Genomic DNA, 22838 nt, shown 5'->3' with positions numbered 1-22838 from the left:
TTTATTTTATTAACATTTAATTCAAGTTTCAAAATCTCTCTCAAAATACCCTTTTTTTATTTTTATGATACTATTATTAACTCTTCACTCATTGACAATGGTTGTGATAAAGCAGTATCTTCTGACTCCAACACTGGAATTTCAGTGACCTGCTTGAAATGATAATACTCTCTTTTGATTCTACATCACAAGTCTCCATTTTATTTTTTATGCTTTATATAACTTTATATATAGTACAGAGAAGACTAAGCTAATATTACATGGTTTGTCTCAGAGAAAGGGTAGGCCTCCCCTCTACCTCCATTAGTGAATATGAGGGCTCATCACAGGTTCCTTCGGGTTGCCTTTCAGCATGGGCTCTGACTCTGCTCCATGTTCAATCTTCCTGTGATCTCCTCAGCCTGTGGCCTTTTCTTCTTCTTCTTCTTCTTCTTCTTCTTCTTCTTCTTCTTCTTCTTCTTCTTCTTCTTCTTCTTCTTCTTCTGAAATTCAGATTAATTTTAATATTTTACACAGAGCCTAAATCACAAAAAAGCCAGTTTAGAAATGGTGGCATGCAGAAAAAACACTACCCAGAAACCAGGTGCTTGATGTGAGAAAAAGCTAGGGAAGAGGGGCCTACCACACATTGTAGAGAGAGGACCCTCAGAGCCATGGTGTAGCCATGGAAGGTGCCAAAAATCCCTCACTCTAAAGTGGAGGCATTGTAAATTGTTTAATTGGACTGGACTAATTTGATGTTATGATCAGAGTAATAGCAATTTTGTTTGGACATGATTCCAATTGAGATGCCTTTCCAAATATGTCCAGAAAATGTTTGAAGACCAGCTCTCCCAGTATTGCTGTTATCCACCAAAGAAGAAGTAAAATTAAGAGACAGCTTACATGTTACACTGGGAAAGCCACAGTTCTGTGTTTTCCAGGGAGATTTTGGTCATATTTCTCTAGACGATAAAATTATAGGCCCACAGGGACAGAACTTAAAGATGTCTTTCCTTAAAACGTGCAACTCTTTAGGCTATTACCTTCACCACATCATCTTTTACCTCATCCATCTGGATAAGTGCCTTTGCATTCTTAGATTCAGAAGTAGTGTGCATTTGGGTCATGGAAAGGCTGTGGAAAGAGGAAATTTTAGCATAATTGAGGTTTCTTGTAGATGCAGAAGAGAGACTTCAGCTCCAACAGTTTTACTCAATCCAGAGGACTGTGTTCTGTATGGTACAATGAGGATATTTTCTTCTAAAAATGTTTGCTTCTTTAATTTATATCCTCCTAAAATGAGTCATTTTTTTAATAGGTAATAATGATTAATTTTTGTTGTCCATTTGTTCTAAGTTTAATGAGTTCTAGTGATACAACTTACATATGGAATGTCATCTTGAGATTTTAAAAATTACTTATTTGTATACATATTATAAAACTTGATATTTTATAAACTTTTATTTTATTTTATTTTCATGTGGTGCTGAGGATCAAACCCAGGACCTCACACATGCTAGGCAAGTTCTCCACTACTGAGCAATATCGCCATCTGTAATTTAGCATGTTTTATTTATAAACTTGCTTCTGTAATATTAAAAAATTAAATAGAACTTCTATTGATGTGAATTCTATAATTCGACTAATTATAAGTTTTTAAATTTTTAGAATGAAATTATATTCTATGTTCAAAACTTCATTTCATAGAGGGCAATATCACAATGCCATAAACTACTTATATTTATCATAAAGTCTTTGGATCCAATTTAACTCAAAAGATTAAAAATTTCCTGATCCTGTAGTCTTTCACTTAGGAAATGACAAATGAGAGGATCATGATAAAAGGGTTTGGAAGCACACTGAATATTTTTGAAAATCAAATGAACATACTAGTAATTTCCCATTCCTGGATTAAAAATACACAGGAATATAATTTCCAAGTTTAGAGGAGGAATATTTGTGTTCATTTGTTCTTTATGTATTAGTTATCATGTGTGTATATATATATGTGACTATATACATACATATATGCCGTTTCCCATTTCTGTCACAATGGAAATGTCTGAATCTAGTTTTTCTTAAAGGAACATTTAGGTCAGTGGAATCTCATCCTACCCTGATCACTCTACTTAAATTTCTGATGTTTTCACAAACTCAGTTTTTTTTAGTTCTTTTTTTGCTTGTTTGTTTGTTTTTTGTCTTTAGCATGAACAAATAATTGTGAACCTATCTCATTCTCTGGTCACTGAAACACAAAGAACAAGATGACACTGGAAAGGCAAAGTTGTGGGGAAGAAAAGCAGTACTTGAATTTTACATAACTACAACAATCAGAGAGACAGATGGCCCTCTAGGACTCCTTTGGTATCCCAGTAATGACAGCTTGATTTCTGTGAAGAAGCACCTCTCTGGCTTCATATTTCTTTACTTCAAGATTAAACAGATCTTGGACTGGGGATGTGACTCAAGCGATAGCGCAATTGCCTGGCATGCGTGCGGCCCAGGTGTGGCCCGGGTTCGATACTCAGCACCACATGCAAAACAAAGATGTTGTGTTTGCCGAGAAGTAAAAAAAATAAATATTAAAATTTAAAAAAAGATTAAACAAATCTTAACTTTATGATCCATATAAATTTATTGATCATCAACTATGTGAAAAATCTAAGGATAGACTCTGGAATGAAGAGTTCTTTAAGCCACTGTGCATTTTCTAGCTTGCATGGTAATTGCGCTCTAATTTAGAAACTGTATGATTACCAAGAGTTTCTAAAAAATATTCTATAATTAGAAAGAGGCATATAACTCATATAAGCATATATTACATTAATACAACTGAATAAATGAAGCACATGAGATCACAAAACAAAAACATAGAACTAAAACTCAACAAACAGATATAAAAAGTGCTCTAATTACAAAGCAAAATAACTGTCTTTTAGGTCCAAAGCATGTGTTTTCAAAGTCCTATAGCTAATAAATGTCTATACCTTCTTTATTCCAAATTTATTGCTGTGCATGCATTATCATAATTTCTTTGAAGTATCATGTGTTGATATAGTGTTTCATTTCAAAAAACTGTCTTAGGAGAACTAAGAATTTTTCTTGTAACATCCATCACTAATTTTATTAGTACTATAGTTATATGGTGAATTTTGAGCCTATAGGAGAGGTTTCCTTAAAATTTAAAAATTCTGTGTCACTGAAAAGGTAGGAGATATATTATATTAAAGCTGACCTTATTGTCTAGGTAATAGAAATCTGTCAAAGTAAATATATACAGGTATTTGGTCATTTTTTAGTTACTGATCTATGTATAATAAGTAAAATTTAATTGTATTTGCAGATTTATGGAACTGGGCTTCAAAATAAATGTGCCTTGAGAAATAATATTAGTGTATTTAACCTCTACATCTATGTCTAGAAAATTTACATAATATCATTAAAAATTATATGATTTGTGTAGAAATGCTATTAACTGTATAGTATTTTGAGGAGACTCATGGATTTGGTATTTTTGCTTCAAATATGTTTTGTCAAAAATAAACATAACTTGGTAATAAAGTTTTTTGTTTTATATTATATAATCAATTTATGGTGACATTATTATTCTCTTTCAAGCACAACTATATATAAAATATAGTATTTTTTTTCTTGGTGTCACATTATCTTCCAAAATTCTTATCCTTTGTGAAAAAAAGATAATTTTGTAGTGCAGAATTACGACCTAATAAAGCCTATTTTATTTCCTCCAATTTTAATCATGGATCTAAATTTATATTAAAATGTATTGAACATTTTGATTGTGTATTATAAGCCCATAAACTAACTATTTTACTTAGAGATCTGGATCTTCAAATATACAAGTTGATTTTACCAACAATGAATTAAAGTAACAGTAAAAGAGAAGCATAAAATGAGATAAACATCCACAATGAAAAGAGGAGGTAATCTCCAGTGACAAAAAGACTTCAAAGAACTTCTGGAAAACAGAAAGTCTGGAAGTAGATGAAGGATGCATTTGAGTTCTAATTAGGGCTTCCCAGGAGGTGGATTAAATGACTAGGCATCTTGAAAGTCCATAAGTTAGTGTGCTTCAGATGAGCACAATGGAAATAAAGGGAAGGAAGCACATTTGGGCACACAGAATCTGAGGTTGCAGTCTAATCTCAAAGGAGGCTTCTGCTTACTCAAAGTGAAATTATGGATCTGTCTTGCACTCTCACATTTTTCCTACTTCAGACATGGAGTATGATTTACATGAGTCTCAAACAATCTTGAGTTTAGGAAGCCTTAAATGGTAATAGCCAGAAAAACGATCTTCTACTAATGAAAATATTTTGAAAAGACCACTTTCAGCAACTGTCTGGGAAATGAATCCTTCAGTCCTAATGGTGCCATAAAGCATAGTTCCCTATAGTGACACCACAAAAACTCACTTTTCAGTCTAAGTTCTGTACTTAGTTTATGGTACTGGTGAGACTCAATTTCTGAAGAAAACGTATAAGAATGGAAAACAGTGCATTTAATTACAGTTTTGACAGCTGTGTAGACTGAATGTCAAATTAATAGTCATCTCGTGTCTCTTCTGCTGTTCAATTTAGATCCACTAAACATACTTCTTTTGGTCCCTATACTCATCCCCAAATCATTTGAGGATCCTCACTATAATTTTCTCAAGACCCAACTACTGCATTGATCCTTTTACCATTCCTGTATGGAAAGTGAGTACGAAAAAGTAGAAAATTGGATCATCTGTTTTCAAACTGAATCATCTGATTTTTATCTTCAAATATATAATAGATTTTATGTTTGGATACAGTGTATACCACGGTCATAGACCAATAGTAATATTTTTTAAATTTTTGTTAAGTGTGGTCTTATTCAATTTTAGGCATGATGTATTGGCACTTTATTAGTGGCACTTGCTTAGCATTGAAACATGGAATCAATGTCCTTCTGGTGAGGAGAGTGAATTAACCTAGGTAGGATTGTAATTTCTCCTCTTGTTTTCTCTTTTCTTAGTACATAGAATTTAGAGTCATTAGATGCAGTTTAAATTTTAGTTGGAATTTTGTTAGACATCCTGTTGGAAAAGTGTACTCTTAAATAATTAGGATTTCTAAAAGTGGAGGATGCAGAGGCATGGCGTAAGAAAATATAATTGCTAAGTGCATTAATAGGAGTGATGGTGAGTTAAGACTCTTAAACTTTGACACTCTGGTTCCTGGATCTATATAGTGTGTCTCTTGGTAGTACAACCTGATATAATGATGTGAAATTTAAGAAGATTTAGAAACACCATCAGCTGTTCCAGAATTCTACCAGGCCAGCAGGTTTTTGGTATTTTTTTAGATGATAATACAGTGCATACCATGGTCATAGACCAATAATAATATCTTTATTTTTGTTAAGTGTGGTCTGATTCAATTTTAGGCATGATGTATTGACACCTTATTAGTGGTACTTGCTTAGCATTTATTGTCTGTAAAAGCAAAATTTAAAAAAAAAAAATGTTTGGGTTTTTCTGGTTAAAATTATTTCTGGGTTAAAAGACGTCAACTTGTTAATTTATTATGAGAAAATGATGAAAAGAACAATGCTGTAACAAGAACCTAGATATCTCTCCTCCTAGCTGGCTAGATATTTGGAAGAAGCATTTGATAGATAAAATAAGGTGACTGGAAACCACTATGATACTCAGTCCTCATTCATCCTGTGCAGCATCAGAGGCTGGATAAAAACAACTAGCCAAGTCCAGTTGTCAACTTGATTGTCTTGTACAATGTCCATGATGTATGTGCTTTGGTATGTGATAGCATGAAATCCCATGATATTTACACTGGTTTCTTCCTATTATTGGTTTCTTCCTATTATTGGTTTCTTCCTATTATTTTATGTACATTCTAATGTACCTTCTTACCTGAGGTAACTTCTTTTTCCACGTGAAATTAAGGATGAAGTGTGCTGCCAATATTCTGCTCATAAGAAAGTGTTTTTTCATTTTTTATTTTTCAAGGGTAATTCTGAAAGATACAGTACAATGGTGTTATTTTATTTCACTTTACTTCTAAATGAAGATAACTCATATTTATTTCTACTAATATTTTGATAGAGGTTGGCCAATTTCCTCTTCTGATTCACAAAAGGGACCTTTTCCCAAAGAAGGAAATGAATAGGTGTTGTATCATACCTTTGCTCTGAAATTGATTGGGGTTTTCTGAGAAAGAGTGTAACTTCAGTTATTATCTTCTTGGCTAGTTATTTGCTTAGTTATTGGTCACACTCTACAAGTGTGACCTCAGGTGAAATGCCAAGGAAGATAGAGAGTAAAATAAGTAGAAGTTATCAATTGATTATACTTTTGTAACTGATGTAAGGTTTGTGAAGTACTATATGACTTGCATATCTCTCTGCCTTACATTCAAAATCAAAATATAAAATTCATCTTTATTTTTTATGTATCACCAATAAGCTTCTAAAAATAAAATTTACATCTATTATTTTTCAAATCCTGTTCATGATTTCTCTATTTTCTTGATTATATGAATTTTTTATAACTGATACTAACTTGATAATCTGTGTCATTTCCTGGTTTACAAACACTTATTGATTTTTGTCTCCTTTTAGTTATAATTGGCCTCCAGTGACTAAGGGAAGTCTGCTCCTTAGTCAGACTTCTGATCTGCTCCTCCCAGGCCTGCTTCAGCCTCTCAGTTTCCCAGACCCTCATGCAGTTGGTTGTAAATTCTTCCAGAAGCTGTTTTTCTGTCTACTCTTCCCGACTAAAAATAAATATCAAAACTTAAAAAAAGATACTTTAGAGCTGGGGATATGGCTCAAGTAGGAGCGTGCTTGCCTAGCATGCATGGAGCACTGGGTTTGATTCTCAGCACCATGTAAAAATAAAAAAAAATAAAGATATTGTGTCCACCTAAAACTAAAAATGAATATTTTTTTTTAAAAAAAGATACTTTAAAAAGGAAAATGTAGAGGGAGAAGTAGCAACATTTTTTTTGGTAAAGGATTTTTAAAAATTTTTTAACATTTGTCTGTTTTCAATGTGGGTCACCCACTAACACTTCATCAAAATAACAGTTTCTTTCCTAAGTTCAGGGGACCAAGGAACAGCCACACCATTGGAACAAAACAAAACACACAAAACAAACAAACAAACAAAAAAACAGAATTATCTTTAACCTAACTTTTTATATGATGTCTCACATCCCCTTAACTTTGCACATTAGCTTCTTTGTTCAGTTGAATTGAAACTGCTTTTTGTAGTTGGAAAGAGTGTGACTATTAAACTTGAAACCTTTTATTCTGGGCATCTTGGTGGTTTCTGGTGAGGTTAAGTGGGTGAGAGGGTGAAGGAAAAGTGGGGGATTCTTTCCTATCATAACATGAAGTTTTCCCCACAGTCTTGTCTCAGGTGCCAGACCTCAAGTATTTTTTACAGTGGTATACTTTGATTATTTTACTTGCCCTTTACCCATTAGTTTTAACAACATTTTATCAAACTGCACTTATTAAGAAGCATTTTTAAAATAAAGTTATAGTTCACCTAACCAGTCTGTACTTATTGCTTATGGTTTCACTCACCTGCCATGCCTGTTTTTGGTGTCTGAAAAACAGTTATATTATTTTCCATATTTTATCCATTTTCCTACATGTATATACTGAAAAGAAAATTAGGTCTGAAAATATTCCACTTTGATTGAATGCTATAATCAATACAATAAAATTTAAATATGCTAAATATATCTCCAGATTTTCTCAAGTAGCTATGCTTAAAACAAAGAAAATATCCTAGAATGAAAAACCATGGTCACCTTCAAGAGAGCAAGAATAAAACCCAAATATTTATCCTTAATGATTGATTATAGATGATAAATACAGAATAACCTCAAGATGTAAAGGAAAATTAGTATTCAACCTGGTATTCTAAAATGAAGCCGATTGTCCATCAATGATAAATATAAATAGATTTTCATAAATAATAAAATCTAAAAAGCAATTTTCCATGCTCATTTCAAAGAGAGTTACTCAATATAGAAGAAAAATTTTTTAAAAAGGCAGCAGATTTTGTGGACAGAAACAGTTGCTCTAACTGCTGAGCTCAAGAAATTTATGCTGATTCTGCAGTAGACCTTGAAAATAGTTTTTTAGCATACCTCAGTCCTACCTTTATAATGATGGTTTAATAGAAATATTAGCTATTGAGTAGTCAAGTGATTGGATGTAGCAAAAGTTAGAAGATTCTTTTGATATATTTTCTCACCACACAAAAAAATGAATATTAGAAAGTATAGGAAAAACAAAGTGATGAAAAAAGGAAGTAAAAACACACATACCACAAATAATGGAAAGCCAAGTTCTTTATATGAAATACAGTAAAATGTGCACTTTTTGTAAAGTTTAATGGGATAGAAGAAAGTAGTATTGATTGTTCTTGATGGTAAGAATATCTTCCCATGAGCAGCATTCATGTCCTAATACTGGATGTCAGAAAGGCTAATAAATTAGAGATGCTAATTAGAAATAAGTTCATTATAATTATCTCAGATATTTTTTAAAAAACTGCAAGACCTCATTTGAAAAGAGCAATATATACTTCAGAAGTAACTACAGTTTCTCTAGTGAATAATGTGTATAGAAATCTGCTAAGGTCTTGAGGTATGCAAATATATTTGAGATGCATCAGAGAGCACATATGAAAAAAATACTACTTATTATGTTATTTAAATAAAGTGAAATATCATACCAAAGGTTAAAAAAATAACTTTTGGGAAAAAAAAAAAAACAAAAGGGTGCACTAGTATTTGAAATAAGGTAATAATAATTTTTACTATAATTAATTGTTTCTGAGTCTCATTTCACTCTTTACTTTAATTATCCATTATGTTAAGAACCCCTATAGGTGTTAAACTATATAAGGTACATATATTGTGGTGTGAGGTGTTATTGGAAAATATTAGCATTTGGTGAACACTCTTTACTTTAATTATCCATTATGTTAAGAACCCCTATAGGTGTTAAACTATATAAGGTACATATATTGTGGTGTGAGGTGTTATTGGAAAATATTAGAATTTGGTGAATAATGCCATCAATTTTCTGTTTTGCAATATTAAAGAACTATTTCAGATTTATTGCAATGGATAGTTTTGTTTAAAGTAACAGTAGTTTTTAAATGTAAAAATTGCTAAGAAAAAATTAGGTGTTCTCCAAAAGTCTGTAACAACCATATTTGATGAACTTTGTGTCATAATGTATAAGAAAAGTTGCTTTCCTACCCCAAACCAGACATCATTGGAATAACCTTGTGTAGTATCAGCACATACAAGTTTAGAGGAGGACTTTTGCATCTTTTCTCCTTTTACTTCCCACCTACAATATGGCTTATTTTTTATAAGCAAATTTCTATGCTTGTTCAACCTCTCACACATCTCAGAATTCACTAGGAGGGATCCCTGACAATCTAGAAACAAACATATCTGAGACAGTGTATAGATTAATATATGAAGAAGGTCAAGAAAATATTGATCTGGCCATGAGATGGTGTGGTAACTATACAGAAAGCTAAAAAATGAAATTGAAAGAAATATAATACTCCCGAGAATTACTATGAATCATGTAGTCTTTGGAAGCAGATATTTTAAGTAGGAAGCTCTTGAGACTGATGTCCACTGCATCTTTTATATGAATATTTCCTCTGGTTTTGAGGGCCACCAGATTTTAGGCAGTAAACTTTTGGCTTGATATAGCATAATCAGAAAGCACAGCATTCTCTTTTTATACCTAGGCATTGTTTACTAAACATTCATTGATTTTTTTTGCACAGTTTTCCCTTATTTTAATATACTTAGCCCATTAGTCTTGTCACATTCAAATTCATTAATTCTTCAAAAAGTAATTTAATTAAGTATCCTATTGTCTTTAAAATATCAACCTAAATTAATTTCTATACTCTAAAGCATTTTATTGTAGAATATATAATCTTTATAACTACTAAGAAATGACATTATATGTCTCATTTTTACGATTGTCTCTCTCATACTACTTTCATTATGATTTGAGTATGTTCCCCAAATGCTCATGTGTTTGGAACTTAGTTTCAAAGGGAGAGAGTTGGGAAATAGTGGAATGTTTAAGAAATGAGATCTACTAAAGTGTGGTTAGATCATTGGGAGAGATGTTCTTGGAGAGGTTTAGTGTAACTTTCATGGGGCACAATATACTTCTTATTAAAGCTGGTTGTTTAAAAAGAGCAAGTCTTTTTCTGAATTTCTCTGACTTCCTGTCTCATTATTCTCTCTACATCTCAAATGAGCACTCACCAAAATGCCACCTCATGTGTAATGCAGGTGAAGGAGCTATCACAGGAGCTGAGAAGATTCTGGTATGGTGCACTTAAATCTTCAGAACTATGTACTCAAAAATATTTTTATTTATTTATAAGTTGTAGTTGGATACAATATCTTTATTTTATTTATTTATTTATTTTTATGTGGTGCTGACAATTGAACCCAGCTTCTTGCATGTGAAAGGTGAGCAGTCTACCACTGGGCCACAACCCCTGCCTCTCAGAAAATAATTTTATGCATTTATATCTTTTCATACATTGGCCTGTTTCTGTTATTTTTCTATAACATTATAAAAGAGACTAAAACAACCTCTGTGTCTTATTTCTAAAGAAGAGATGTGAAACTTTGCAATGTATTATCAAAAAATTCTGTAAAAGCTTTAGAATAAAAACTGTTATGCATTCACTGAGTGACCTTTAGTGAATGATTAAATATTTTTTAGTCTAAGGCATCTTACTATGAGAGTGAGTAAAACATCTAAGATTACATTTTAAAAGCTCTGGTATAGTTTAGATGGTAATGGCTTAGCATTTCTGATTCTTATTTGTTATTATATTTTAAAGGTGATATCTTTTATTTCTTATATTACTCATGGTGCTTAGGTTAATGTATTGCCATTTACTTTGGGACTCAAATATATGGAATTTATTTTTTTTAGTAAAGCAAAACAAGAGTGGTTCCTTAGACTATAGCAAAGACCCTATGAGAATTTTTTTTATTTTTAATGGGAAGAATTGCCTCATTGCTAATGATTATAGAGGGAATTTACATCTTGTTGACACCCATTAATCAGAAATGGTCTGAACTGACTAGATCAAAACCATTAGAAAACCATGAATAAAGAGGCAGATTAAAAAAAATAGTTTTTTCTAGCACCATTTTGAGTCTCCTATTAGAGTACAAATAATAGTATTTCTTACCAGTGAAAGGACTCAAACACATGTAGCTGCATTTTAAGCCTCCTGTAATCACACAAGTCACCATCAATCATAATGCCATTGTAGGAAGAGAAATGTAGATCTTCACAGGCAGAAAAATCAAATACAAAAAGTGCAATTTGCCTTATGCAAAAAAAAAGTCCTCGTTATTTATGTCATACTTCTTTTAGCTCCCAGGTTCCATGTCTTTGAGCGCAAGATATTCAACCAGAAAAAATTAGATTTATTTTATGCTAGATGAGTTAAGAACTGATATACTTAGAATGTAGAGTAAACATATTTTGATTGGGGGTTCAGTTGTTTCAAGTACAATGGCTTTTCCAGGAAAGCAATGCAGGAGATTTTGTCCTCCACTTCACCCAAATTGTATGGAAAAAATATTATTTTTTAAAATTAAAAGTGGAAGCCACAGGCAATCTACAGCAGGTATTGAGATGTCATGATGAGACATCAAACTGCAGTTGTTTTTCTCATGTTTTTGTATCATTGATTGCTGTGGAATTTGAATATTTGAAATATAAAAACTATATTTAAAAATAAACATTAATATTCTTTTGTATTTTAAGGTAATTTTAAGGCTCATAGCCTAAGGTCATAATACACAGTATAATTACCTCATATTTTTTCTAATGTAATCCCAAGACAAAGGAGTTGGGATACATTTTTCATGAAAAAAATTTATTTTTACTAAGTAAAATTATGTTGTTCCACGTATCATACTTTTCTATGCAGTTTATGTTTGGCCTTAAAATTAATAGAAGTGAATGCTTGATGGGACTGCCAAAAGGTTTATATTATCTTTTCTTGGTGAATATTGTGGCAGAATATATGGAGGATGAAACAGAAGATTTCTGCAATGCTGTATTTTTTGGCTGGAAACTGTTGAAAGGTATATCATTGTTATTAATGTAAAAGACTGACTAAAACCAGCAATGTTCTTTAAGCGTACATATGTGAACAAATTCCTTGTTAAGCAAAAATGCCCTGTGCAGCCAGGGATGTCTGAAATACATTATACTTAGACTCTGGTAATCTCAGTTCTTTTTTTTTTTAACTCTAACTAGTAAATTTTTCTAGCTCAATAAATCTCTCTCTATTCCTTTTCTTGCTTTTAAAACCAGAGGAGCAATACTTGTGTTTTTTAACTTTCTGGATTGTTTCCCAATCTGACTGAAATAAAATATGCAGAAAACTTTTGGAAAATATTACAAAGCATACAAATGGAAGTGAATAGTCTTTGCTCTGTGACACTTTTTTTTCTTTCAAATGCTATTGTAGCTCAAAGTGGGTAACTTATCTTTCTTCAATTACCTTTAACTGATTATATGTCCATTTTCCCCCTAGCATTTGGAAACCACACTTCATCTTCTATTGGTCTTTTACTTAAGTCTTTACAATTTTTTATTTCTATATTCTTGTGTGTTGATCCAATTGATTTTTCTTCTCATTTAGTGTAGTTTGATGTATAATTAAATTGGTATAAATGTCTATATTGGAGAGTGTACAATGTCCCCAGACCTTGTTCTTAGGCATATGTTGCTGTAAACTCAGTTCTTCATGAATTATATGTAATGTTAATAAAATTGTGAATGATATTCAATATGATTTTTGTATGGATTCTGTGTATTAGAAGCTTTTACCCTATTGTACCTGAAAAGCAAAAATCTTACGATAAGAAACTTAATTTTTACATACACCCTTCTCAGTTTACCTCTTACTACTTGGTCCTCAGCTCTTCTCTCCTGTAAGAGCTGCCTTTAAGTTTGTGGAAATTCAGTCTATTAAAATTACTAGGAAATGTCAAAATGTTAAAAAGTAAAAATTTTAACATTTATAAATCAAGATATGAAAATCTGGGGCTTATTTTCATATATCTATATCCTTCTTATAACTCTTAATTTCACCATAAACACAAACAGAAAAAAAATAATGATCTGAATTATGCAAATTGTATTCCACATTAAGTTTGATTAAAATGTGTAAAAGTATTAACAGACGCTAGAGTATTATTCACTCAACAGTATGTTTTACTGTTACATAGAACATTTAGTCAAGTGGAACACTATGATGTCTGTCATTTAACAGGATGCAATATGTGTTAACATATAAACAAATATTCAGTTATAAAGACATATTGCATACATAAGATAAATATAGGTAAAAAATGCACTGTAAACCTGGCATGATGGTCCATGCTTGTAATCCAAGCAAATTGGAAGCTGAGAAATTTCAGAAGTTTAAATTCAGCCTCAGCAACTTAATGAGGTTTCAAGCAACTTAGCAAGACAGTCTCAAAATTTGAAAAAGTGGAGAGAGGTCTTAGGAATATGACTCAGTGTATCAAAATACCTAAACTTAAACTGAAATTTAAAAAAAAATTAAAGTTTAAAATATTACACTTCAGTGTTAAACATCAAAAATAGATTTCATATAATTCTTTTCTCAGTATTCAAAAGTGAAAATAGTAATTTTCGATTTAGAAAAACAATTATATTCTTTCAAAGATGAGGTTTCTTCACTATGCATGTATATTTATCACTGATATTTCTACAAAATAACTTTATAATGCTTAATAAATTTAAGGAAAAGTTAAACACAACTACTTGTTTTCTAAACATAAATGAGTTCTGTATTTTGCTGATCCTCATATACATCAAGGTGTAATATATAGACAATAACTTTACTATACTCACACATTTATTATAAATGTTTCATTGTTATGCCTTATTTAAGGCATATATTTTGGACAAAATCTGTTCAATGTTCACTACTAGTATGTGTTTTCAGATGTTCAATGAATTTAAAATTTAATACATTTTGGAAATATTTAACTTTTTAGAGCTTCTGCGCACAATGAATTCTCCAAACATAAGCAGTGTTTTAGAAACATGTAGCTATATATTTTTTTTTCCATTTGTATTTTCTCTAACCAGTATGTATCCACAGGTGCTGAGTATGGGTAAATAAATTTTGGAGGCATTGTGACATTGTCAATTTTCACATTTCAAAACTTTCTCTATGCTATGGTTCTTGTGCTGAGGATTAAACGTTGTCCCTTTCTTAGAGTAATGGTATAATGGTCTCATTTGTAGAGCTTCTCTACAGTGTGTTTTCTCAGATGTCTACTAATATATGATACATAATTTAAAATGTTTCTACAATCTGTGCATTTAGATGTCTTTTTTCCAGAATAAATAGCCTAGTGGTGAACAGAATTGATTTCTTATGAAAAGCTTTGCTGCATTGTTTCAATTTGTAGGGTTTTTTTTGTATATATGCTGTTGTTAATAAGGTTTAGTCTTTATTTTTTATGTTTATTTTTTAGTTGTAGTTGGACACAATACCTTTATTTCACTTATTTATTTTTTATGTGGTGCTGAGAATCGAACCCAGGATTTCACACATGTGAAGCTAGCTACCACTGAACCACAACCCCAGCCCCAAGGTTTAGTCTTTCTTTAAAAGTACTATCACTTTATTCACATTTCACATTCACCAGGATGTCTTCTGCTGTGGTGAATAAAGTTTTATTTTGACGAAAAGATTTTCCACATTATTCACATTTGTAGGGCTTTTCTCCAGTGTGAGTTCTGTTGTGGTGAATAAGGCCTGTTATATTGCTAAAAGCTTTGCTTAGATTTGTAAGGCTTCTCTCCAGTGTAAATGCTTATGTGGCAAATAAGATGTAATATTTGAGTAAAAACTTTGTCACATACTTTGCGTTTGTGAGGCTTCTCTCCAGTGTGAGTTCTGTTTTGGCAAATAAGGTATGATTTTTGACTGAATGCTTTGCCACATTCTTTACATTTGTAAGGCTTCTCTCTAGTGTGAGTTCTTCTATGGCAAATAAAGCCTGTTTTTTGAGTAAAAGCTTTGCCACATTCTTTACATTTGTAGGGCTTCTCTCCAGTGAGTTCTCCTGTGGTGAATAAGGTCTCTTTTTTGACCAAAAGCTTTAGACATTCTTTACATTTGTAGGGCTTCTCTCCACTGTGACTTCTTCTGTGGTGAATAAGGTTTGATTTGACACCAAAAGGTTTGCCACATTCTGTACATTTGAAGGGCTTTTATCCATTGTGAGTTCTCCTGTGACAAATAAGGTATGATTTGTGACCAAAAGCTTTGCCACATTCTTTACATTTGTAGGGCTTCTCTCCAGTGGGAGATCTGCTGTGGTAAATAAGGTCTGATTTGCGACTAAAAGCTTTGCCACAATCTTTACATGTGTAGGGCTTCTCTCCAGTGTGAGTTTTCCTGTGGTAAATAAGGTGTGATTTTTGACCAAAAGCTTTGCTACAATCTTTACATTTGTAGGGCCTCTCCAGTGTGTGTTGCTGTGGGAAATAAGGTGTGATTTGTAACCAAAAGCTTTGCCACATTCTGTACATTTGTAGGGCTTCTCTCCAGTGTGAATTCTGCTGTGGCAAATAAGTTGTGATATGTAACTGAAAGCTTTGCCACATTGTGTACATTTGTAGGGCTTCTCTCCAGTGTGAATTTTTCTGTGGCAAGTAAGGTTTGATTTTCTACCAAAAGCTTTGGCACATTCTTTACATTTGTAGGGCTTCTCTCCAGTGTGAATTCTGCTGTGGCAAATAAGTTGTGATTTGTAACCGAAAGCTTTGCCACATTCTGTACATTTGTGAGGCTTCTCTCCAGTGTGAGTTCTGATGTGGCAAGTAAGGTGTGATTCGTAACCAAAAGCTTTGCCACATTCTGTACATTTGTGAGGCTTCTCTCCAGTGTGAGTTCTGATGTGACAAGTAAGGTGTGATTTGTAACCAAAAGCTTTGTCACATTCTGTACATTTGTAGGGCTTCTCTCCAGTGTGAGTTCTCCTGTGGCAAATAAGGTTTGATTTTCCAGCAAAAGCTTTGCCACATTCTTTACATTTGTAGGGCTTCTCTCCAGTGTGAGTTCTGCTGTGGTGAATCAGGTTTGATTTTTTAATGAAAGCATTGCCACAATCTTTACATTTGTAGGGCTTCTCTCCAGTGTGAGTTTTCCTGTGGCAATTAAGGCTTGATTTTTGACCAAAAACTTTGTTACATTCTTTACATTTGAAGGGCTTCACTCCAGTGTGAGTTTTGCTGTGGCGAATAAGGATTGATTTTTGACCAAAAGCTTTTCCACATTCTTTACATTTGTAGGGCTTCTCTCCAGTGTGAATTCTGCTGTGGTAAATAAGTTCTGATTTTTTAACAAAACCTTTGCCACAATCTTTACATTTGTAGGGCTTCTCTCCAGTGTGAGTTCTTCTGTGGTAAATAAGGCTTGATATTTGACTGAAAGCTTTGCCACATTCTTTACATTTGTAGGGCTTCTCTCCAGTGTGAGTTCTTCTGTGGCAAATAAGGTGTGATTTTGTACCAAAAGCTCTGGCACAATCTTTACATTTGTAGGGCTTCTCTCCAGTGTGAGTTCTGCTGTGGCAAATAAGGTGTGATTTTTTACTAAAAGCTTTGCCACAATCTTTACATTTGTAGGGCTTCTTTTCATTGTGGTTTTCTCTTTGGTAAATAAGACCTTTTTTTTTACTAATAGCTTTGCAACTTTTTTTATATTTGTAGGGCTTCTCTCCAGTATAAATTCTCTGGTGGTGAACAAGGCCTGATTTTTTATATGATTCCTGGTGTTCCCTCTCACTTGTAGTTTTCCATATTTTCCTTTGTGGTAAATAGTCAAGTTCACAAATTCTATATTTTGCACTTATCACTTCATGAAATATATGTTTTAGGCACTTTTCTGGTGAATATTCTTGGGTATGATTCGGAGTCATGGCTGAAAGAAACAAAAAAATTAAAAACAATACCTGTTAGACGAGGTGAATATATATTTTGCATACATAACATGTAATTAAGGTAAAATAAGTACATCAGGAGTGTAGCAGATTAGTAAGTTCAAAGTCACCATAAATCCAAAAAGTATATTAGTTCAATAAAAATGTACAGAAAAATTACCTTAAGAATATTACCCAAGTTCTTGTAGAGACCACAGTATCCAAGAGGAGTACATCGTTAAGAAGAGTAATATAATAAAATATAGAAAAGTATCATTAATAGCCTTTTGTCCTTTATAAGAGAGTATTGTGAATTTAGGTAATATCTACCAGCTACCTTCACTGTCAGTAGAATAAGAGAAATGTAAAACATATACAAACGTTTCTGGCTTTTTCAAAGAATGTCCAAAAAATGGTTTTTGAATACCATGATATAGAGACATGAAAATAACTAGTAGATTTTGAGTGATAATATCATAAATATTCAATGGACACTTAACAAAAGGCAATGGACTCTTAACAAGAAATATGAACAAAAAATTTACTAAGAAATATAAACATATATGTCTATACAATTTTTCATAAAACATTTTAAAAGACTGTAAAAATGTTGCATAGTGTATGGCCATAATATTTTGATGAATTCAACACATGACAATCAAGTATAATAAATTGATTTTTATATTTTTATTGGTGTGATATGAGAATTTCCTTTATTGACAAATACAACTTTGTTTACTTATAAATATATCATGGTATTTTATACTATATATACAAGGTAAAATAACTAAATAGAATGCATTAACACAACCATTATTTCATATAATTATCAATTTTGTTCTTACAAGGTATTGTATTCCTTCTACTAGTATTTATGAAGAACATAATACACTCACTATGTGGTAAAATAAAACTCTTGAACCTATTATGCTCAATAAAATAAAAATATGGAGACTTTGAATATAATATCAACCCTACAGAAAACACAGTACCTGGTGAGCAAAATTTTGCTCACTGAATTTCTTACTTCCACATGTGAATCAAATGCTCCTACAACTTAATACCTGCCTGCCACCATTCACTTAATTCAAAGTCCTGCATATATTTCTTATAACACTTTAAGAGATAAAATATTTTATAACTAAATAATAATAGTATATAAGTACATATTTTTACACATTTGACATTGATGGGCACACACATTGAGTCCCTAGCTTTAATAATGAGAAAAATGTTTGCACTAAACACAAAAGCAGAGGTATCTCTTCAAATTTCTGATTTAATTGTTCATGGATACATATTTAGTACTGGCAATTCTGGATCTTTATGTCATCCAATATTTAATGTTTCATGTGTAATGCTAGAGATTACCCCAAAAATTGTATATCATGAACTACAACACAAGTCTTTTTAAAATTGTTAGAGCCATGCTGTTTCTAAATTTCTGTGAATTCTGTCAAAAATTAAGTACTTTTGCATGGCCTCCCAATTAGCAAATATTACAAGGATGCAGCACTGTTCTTGCCTATTTTTATTATTTAAAAGTTTTTATACTTTTTTCCAAAAATGGACTATATAATCTACTGATGGCTCCTTTAATGAACAAATAAAAAATAGTACAGCAAATATAAACAAAGAGAAGCATGGATAAATCCAAATGACAGAAAACAAACAAACAAACAAACAAAAATTAAGAATTTAACATTAGGATACTGATAGTTATGAATTACTCAAAGAACACTAAATAACTATTTAAAAAAATTTAGAGATTCAAATAGAAAAATATTAACACCAAAGAGAAAATGTTTATGTGAATAATGAGAGGGCATTCCTAGTGTTCAAATCTGAAATTCTACCAATATGGGAGAGGCTTATCAAGCAGTACCAAGTCTAAGCAACTTGTAAAATAGAGTAAAAATTAAAAACTTATAGGATATATAAAGAGAAGTGGGATACACACACACATACTGTGTTTTGTGTAGGGTTGATATTATAGTCAAAGACTCTCTCTCTCTCTTTCTCTCTCTCTCTCTCTCTCTCTCTCTCTCTCTCTCTCTCTCTATATATATATATATATATATATATATATATGAAGCATGAAGAGAATCCAAGCATGCCACACTAAAAAAAAAACAATGATGGGGAAATTAAATCACTAATCAAAATTAAATAAAATAAAAAAATATTAAAAAATTACAAACTAGAAGTATAATGATTTATTCACTTCAAAAGGGGTAAGACAAGATAATTCAAATGGAAGAAGTGATTTACAGTAGAAGGGGTAGAGAGAGAAAAGGGGAGGGGAGGGGAGGGGAGGGGGGATAGTAGAGAATAATACAGACAGCAGAATACATCAGACACTAGAAAGGCAATATGTCAATCAATGGAAGGGTAACTGATGTGATACAGCAATCTGTATACGGGATAAAATTGGGAGTTCATAACTCATTTGAATCAAACTGTGAAATATGATGTATGAGGAACTATGTAATGTTTTGAATGACCAACAATAAAAAAAAAAAAAAAGATCATCTCATTACACTGGGTAAGAAACTTAACATTTTAATATCAAATTTTGGCAATGAGTCTGAAAAAAGTATAGAGCTTTGTAATGTTTTGAACAACTAATAATAAAAAAGTGAAAAAAAAAAAAATATTTATGGTTACTAATACATTATTGCAAAACACAAAACAAAATAAAAAATTTTACTAACAGAATTGAATCTAAAACAAGAAAATGTAAAGTCAGTTCCAGCAGAGAGCATGGAAAGAAACCAAGCATGATCTGCTCCTATAGGCCCTATTTGTTTAAAGATGGATAATGCTCCTGCGTTTACATCTCATTCTTTTGCAAAAATTTTAATCAATGATATATAGTTTTAAATCACAAAACTTCTCATAATTCTTTTGGATTACCTTTTGTTGAGTGATCAAATTGCATCCTGATACTTGCCTTTTAAAACAGAAACAACAATCTAGCCTCTCTTATTATATGCATTAAATATTATTTTATTTACAGTTAATGTGCTTAATATACAACATAAAGTTAATACTCAAAATTGGTCATCTGCATTGAATAGACATTTTATTCTCAAACAGCGATTACCAAAATAATTATGTAGTATATGAGGTTCCACCTGACCAGCATGACAAGATCCTGTGCCTTTGATCACATAGGAAAAAGCATAGACTGCTACACTTATGCAACATGTCCCGTTTGGACTCTAGCTTCATGCATGAAAAATAGCAATTATAAATGTACATCAGGGACTTCACAAGATAATTTCTAAGTTTCATTTAACCTTGGAAGATAAGAATTCATCCAAACAAGAGAATAATCATTCTCCTCAAAAGAGGAGAAGCATTAAAAGAGGACCCCAAAGTACTTGAATTCTAGTTACTTGGGGGAATATAAAACCATTAATAGCCTCAGCTCAACAGGTATTGGCTAAAATGAGGTTAGAATGTACTCTAGATAACGTTATTACTGCTTTGATTGCTAAACTCACACAAAATTCTGTAAATGCTTTGGTCTTAATAACAATTTTGCTCTGTTTTTGTACACCAGCTATGGGAAATTCAGTACTGTCAGATCCTGGACTTCTAGAACCCATTACGATATCTTGACTCACTTGCATAAAATTGTTATATACCTGCAAAAATATCCCATGGTATTCATTGTTGTCTTAGCAGAAAAATGTGTCCTTTCCATTAACATATTATTTAATAGGTCACCATCCTGTGCAATTTATTCATAAAAGGTCTATGCTTCCTGATAAAAACTGTGACGATTCAGTGAAGCTTTTCTCTAAGGCAGAATTTAACGCTTTGACACTCTCCTTAGTGGGTTTACCTGGACTAGCTCTAAGGGCTTATAAAACTTCTATGAAACTCGCCTATGCTCTCATAAACAGTATTAGTCATGCCTCCATGGATGTAAATATGCTTAATGAAGAACAAAAACAACATTGTCAAGCCATACTTGACAATCATGCGGCAATTGATTGTCTGTTATTCTTACATCATAAAGGATATCAGAAGTTTAATAACATGTGTTCTTTCAATTTAAGTTATAATAGTAATTTTATTTCAAAAGACTTAGGCTACCTTAATGATATCGTTAATAAGGTTCGACAAGATGATGGATTTTGGACTTTTTGGATTGGTTAACTTCATGTTTACTCAATTTCATCTGGGTCAAAAATATTCATAGGTAGATGTTTACTGATGTTGGAACTTGCTGTTTTCTATGCCTGCCCTATATTTGCCCCCAACAGCATTAAGGAGATAAGTCATATTATTTATTCAAAAGGCCTTAAAAAAAGGGGATGTATTAGGTATTCTGGCTTGGAATAGACAGGAAAGTGTGGGGGTGATTGTAACTGGAACCCTGAGTCCCAAAATTTTAATGCCCAGCAGTTGCTCTCTGAAGCTATTAAGACAACTCTACAGGTGCACTATCTAGTTTCTGCGGTAATGTCCTTAGGAAGAAGGACATATTTGTATTAACTGTACCTAATCTTGGTTAGCTAGCACTTGGTGTTAAAGAAACACTGGGTTAGAATGTAGTCATTGTATCATAAGCTATGTAATTTTGGGGTATTATATGTGCAGCTGTTAAGAGGGGTGACCAATTTTTTTTTCCTTTTCACTCTTTGTGTGTCTCTCTCTTCTGTTTGCTTCTTGAAAGGTTTCTTCACAAGAAGATTTGAAACAGATCATGCTGGCCCTCACAACAAAAGGTAAGTTTTGATGGTTAATCTCAAAAAAACTGAGACATCACTAAAGAAGGAAAGAGAGAACAACAAGGAATTTGAAAATGTGATAAATATAGGGCAGTATGTGTTCAATGATTAGAATCAAAATAAATAAATAAACCTAAGCTTCTAAAAACTTCTTCTGCTGGATAACTACTCTTTCAACATTTTTTAGTTTGGGTTTCTCCTTGACATTTGAATGACTCAACTCTGTCCCCTGCTATGTGTATTCTACAATAGTTTACATCACTAAATTATACTAGGTACTACTTATCTAAAGTGAAGGATGTGTAACACACAAAGAAAGAGACAGATTAAAGAGTAAAATTATATATATATATATATATATATATATATACAGAGAGAGAGAGAGAGAGAGAGAGAGAGAAATATCTGTACTAAAAATGTCATTTTTCTTTGAAAAACAAATCTGAAACTCATAGAGAAGTTCCCAGAAGATACCTTGCAACAGAAGTAAATTAAATAATAATTACTAGTTAATAATTTTAAAGTGAAATTAAACTTACCAAGAAAGGCAAAGTTTCTATAATTCTCTAGCATCACATCTCTATATAAATTTTTCTGAGCAGGCTGAAGGCATTCCCACTCCTCTTCAGTAAAATCAATGGCTATATCCATAAACGATAACAGTTCCTAAAATAAGAATAGGTAAATAAATAACACATTAACCACATGAACATTTGCACAGTCTGTAATGTAATTAAAGTTGAAATGAGAGTAGACTATCATGTAGGTAGTGTTTTGAAAGACAATGAAACTATTATCTACTTCTGCAGAAAAAGTGATTTAAGTTCAAAAATGTATACATACTCCACATGTATGAAACACAATACAAAACTCAGGCACTATCACAAAAATATATATTTTGTAATTTTTTATATCTTGATCTAAATTATATATTTTTTTCAGATGAGAAAATCATGGCAATTAAAAAAGGGAATCCTCAAATTTTAATTTACAACCACTAATCAAAGATTTATTGATGTGTAGAATCTTA

At 32.0% G+C, this 22838-nt stretch overlaps 1 protein-coding gene across 1 annotated transcript in view; it reads right to left on the bottom strand.

Moving 5' to 3' along the window:
* LOC144252149 (uncharacterized) overlaps window positions 1-20677 on the bottom strand; it is a 40917-nt gene extending 20240 nt beyond the window's left edge. The window contains 6 exon segments of the mRNA XM_077794667.1: window positions 1026-1116; window positions 12925-12934; window positions 15255-15572; window positions 15647-17065; window positions 18128-18179; window positions 20573-20677. Coding sequence (XP_077650793.1) covers window positions 1026-1116; window positions 12925-12934; window positions 15255-15572; window positions 15647-17065; window positions 18128-18179; window positions 20573-20677 — 1995 coding nt within the window.
* Window positions 20678-22838: the final 2161 nt, after the last annotated feature.

This window comes from Urocitellus parryii, unplaced genomic scaffold (assembly GCF_045843805.1).
Source record: "Urocitellus parryii isolate mUroPar1 unplaced genomic scaffold, mUroPar1.hap1 Scaffold_37, whole genome shotgun sequence".
NCBI lineage: Eukaryota > Metazoa > Chordata > Mammalia > Rodentia > Sciuridae > Urocitellus > Urocitellus parryii.
The sequence above is the reverse complement of the archived record's forward strand: the minus strand, read 5'-3'. Positions and strand labels throughout refer to the sequence as shown.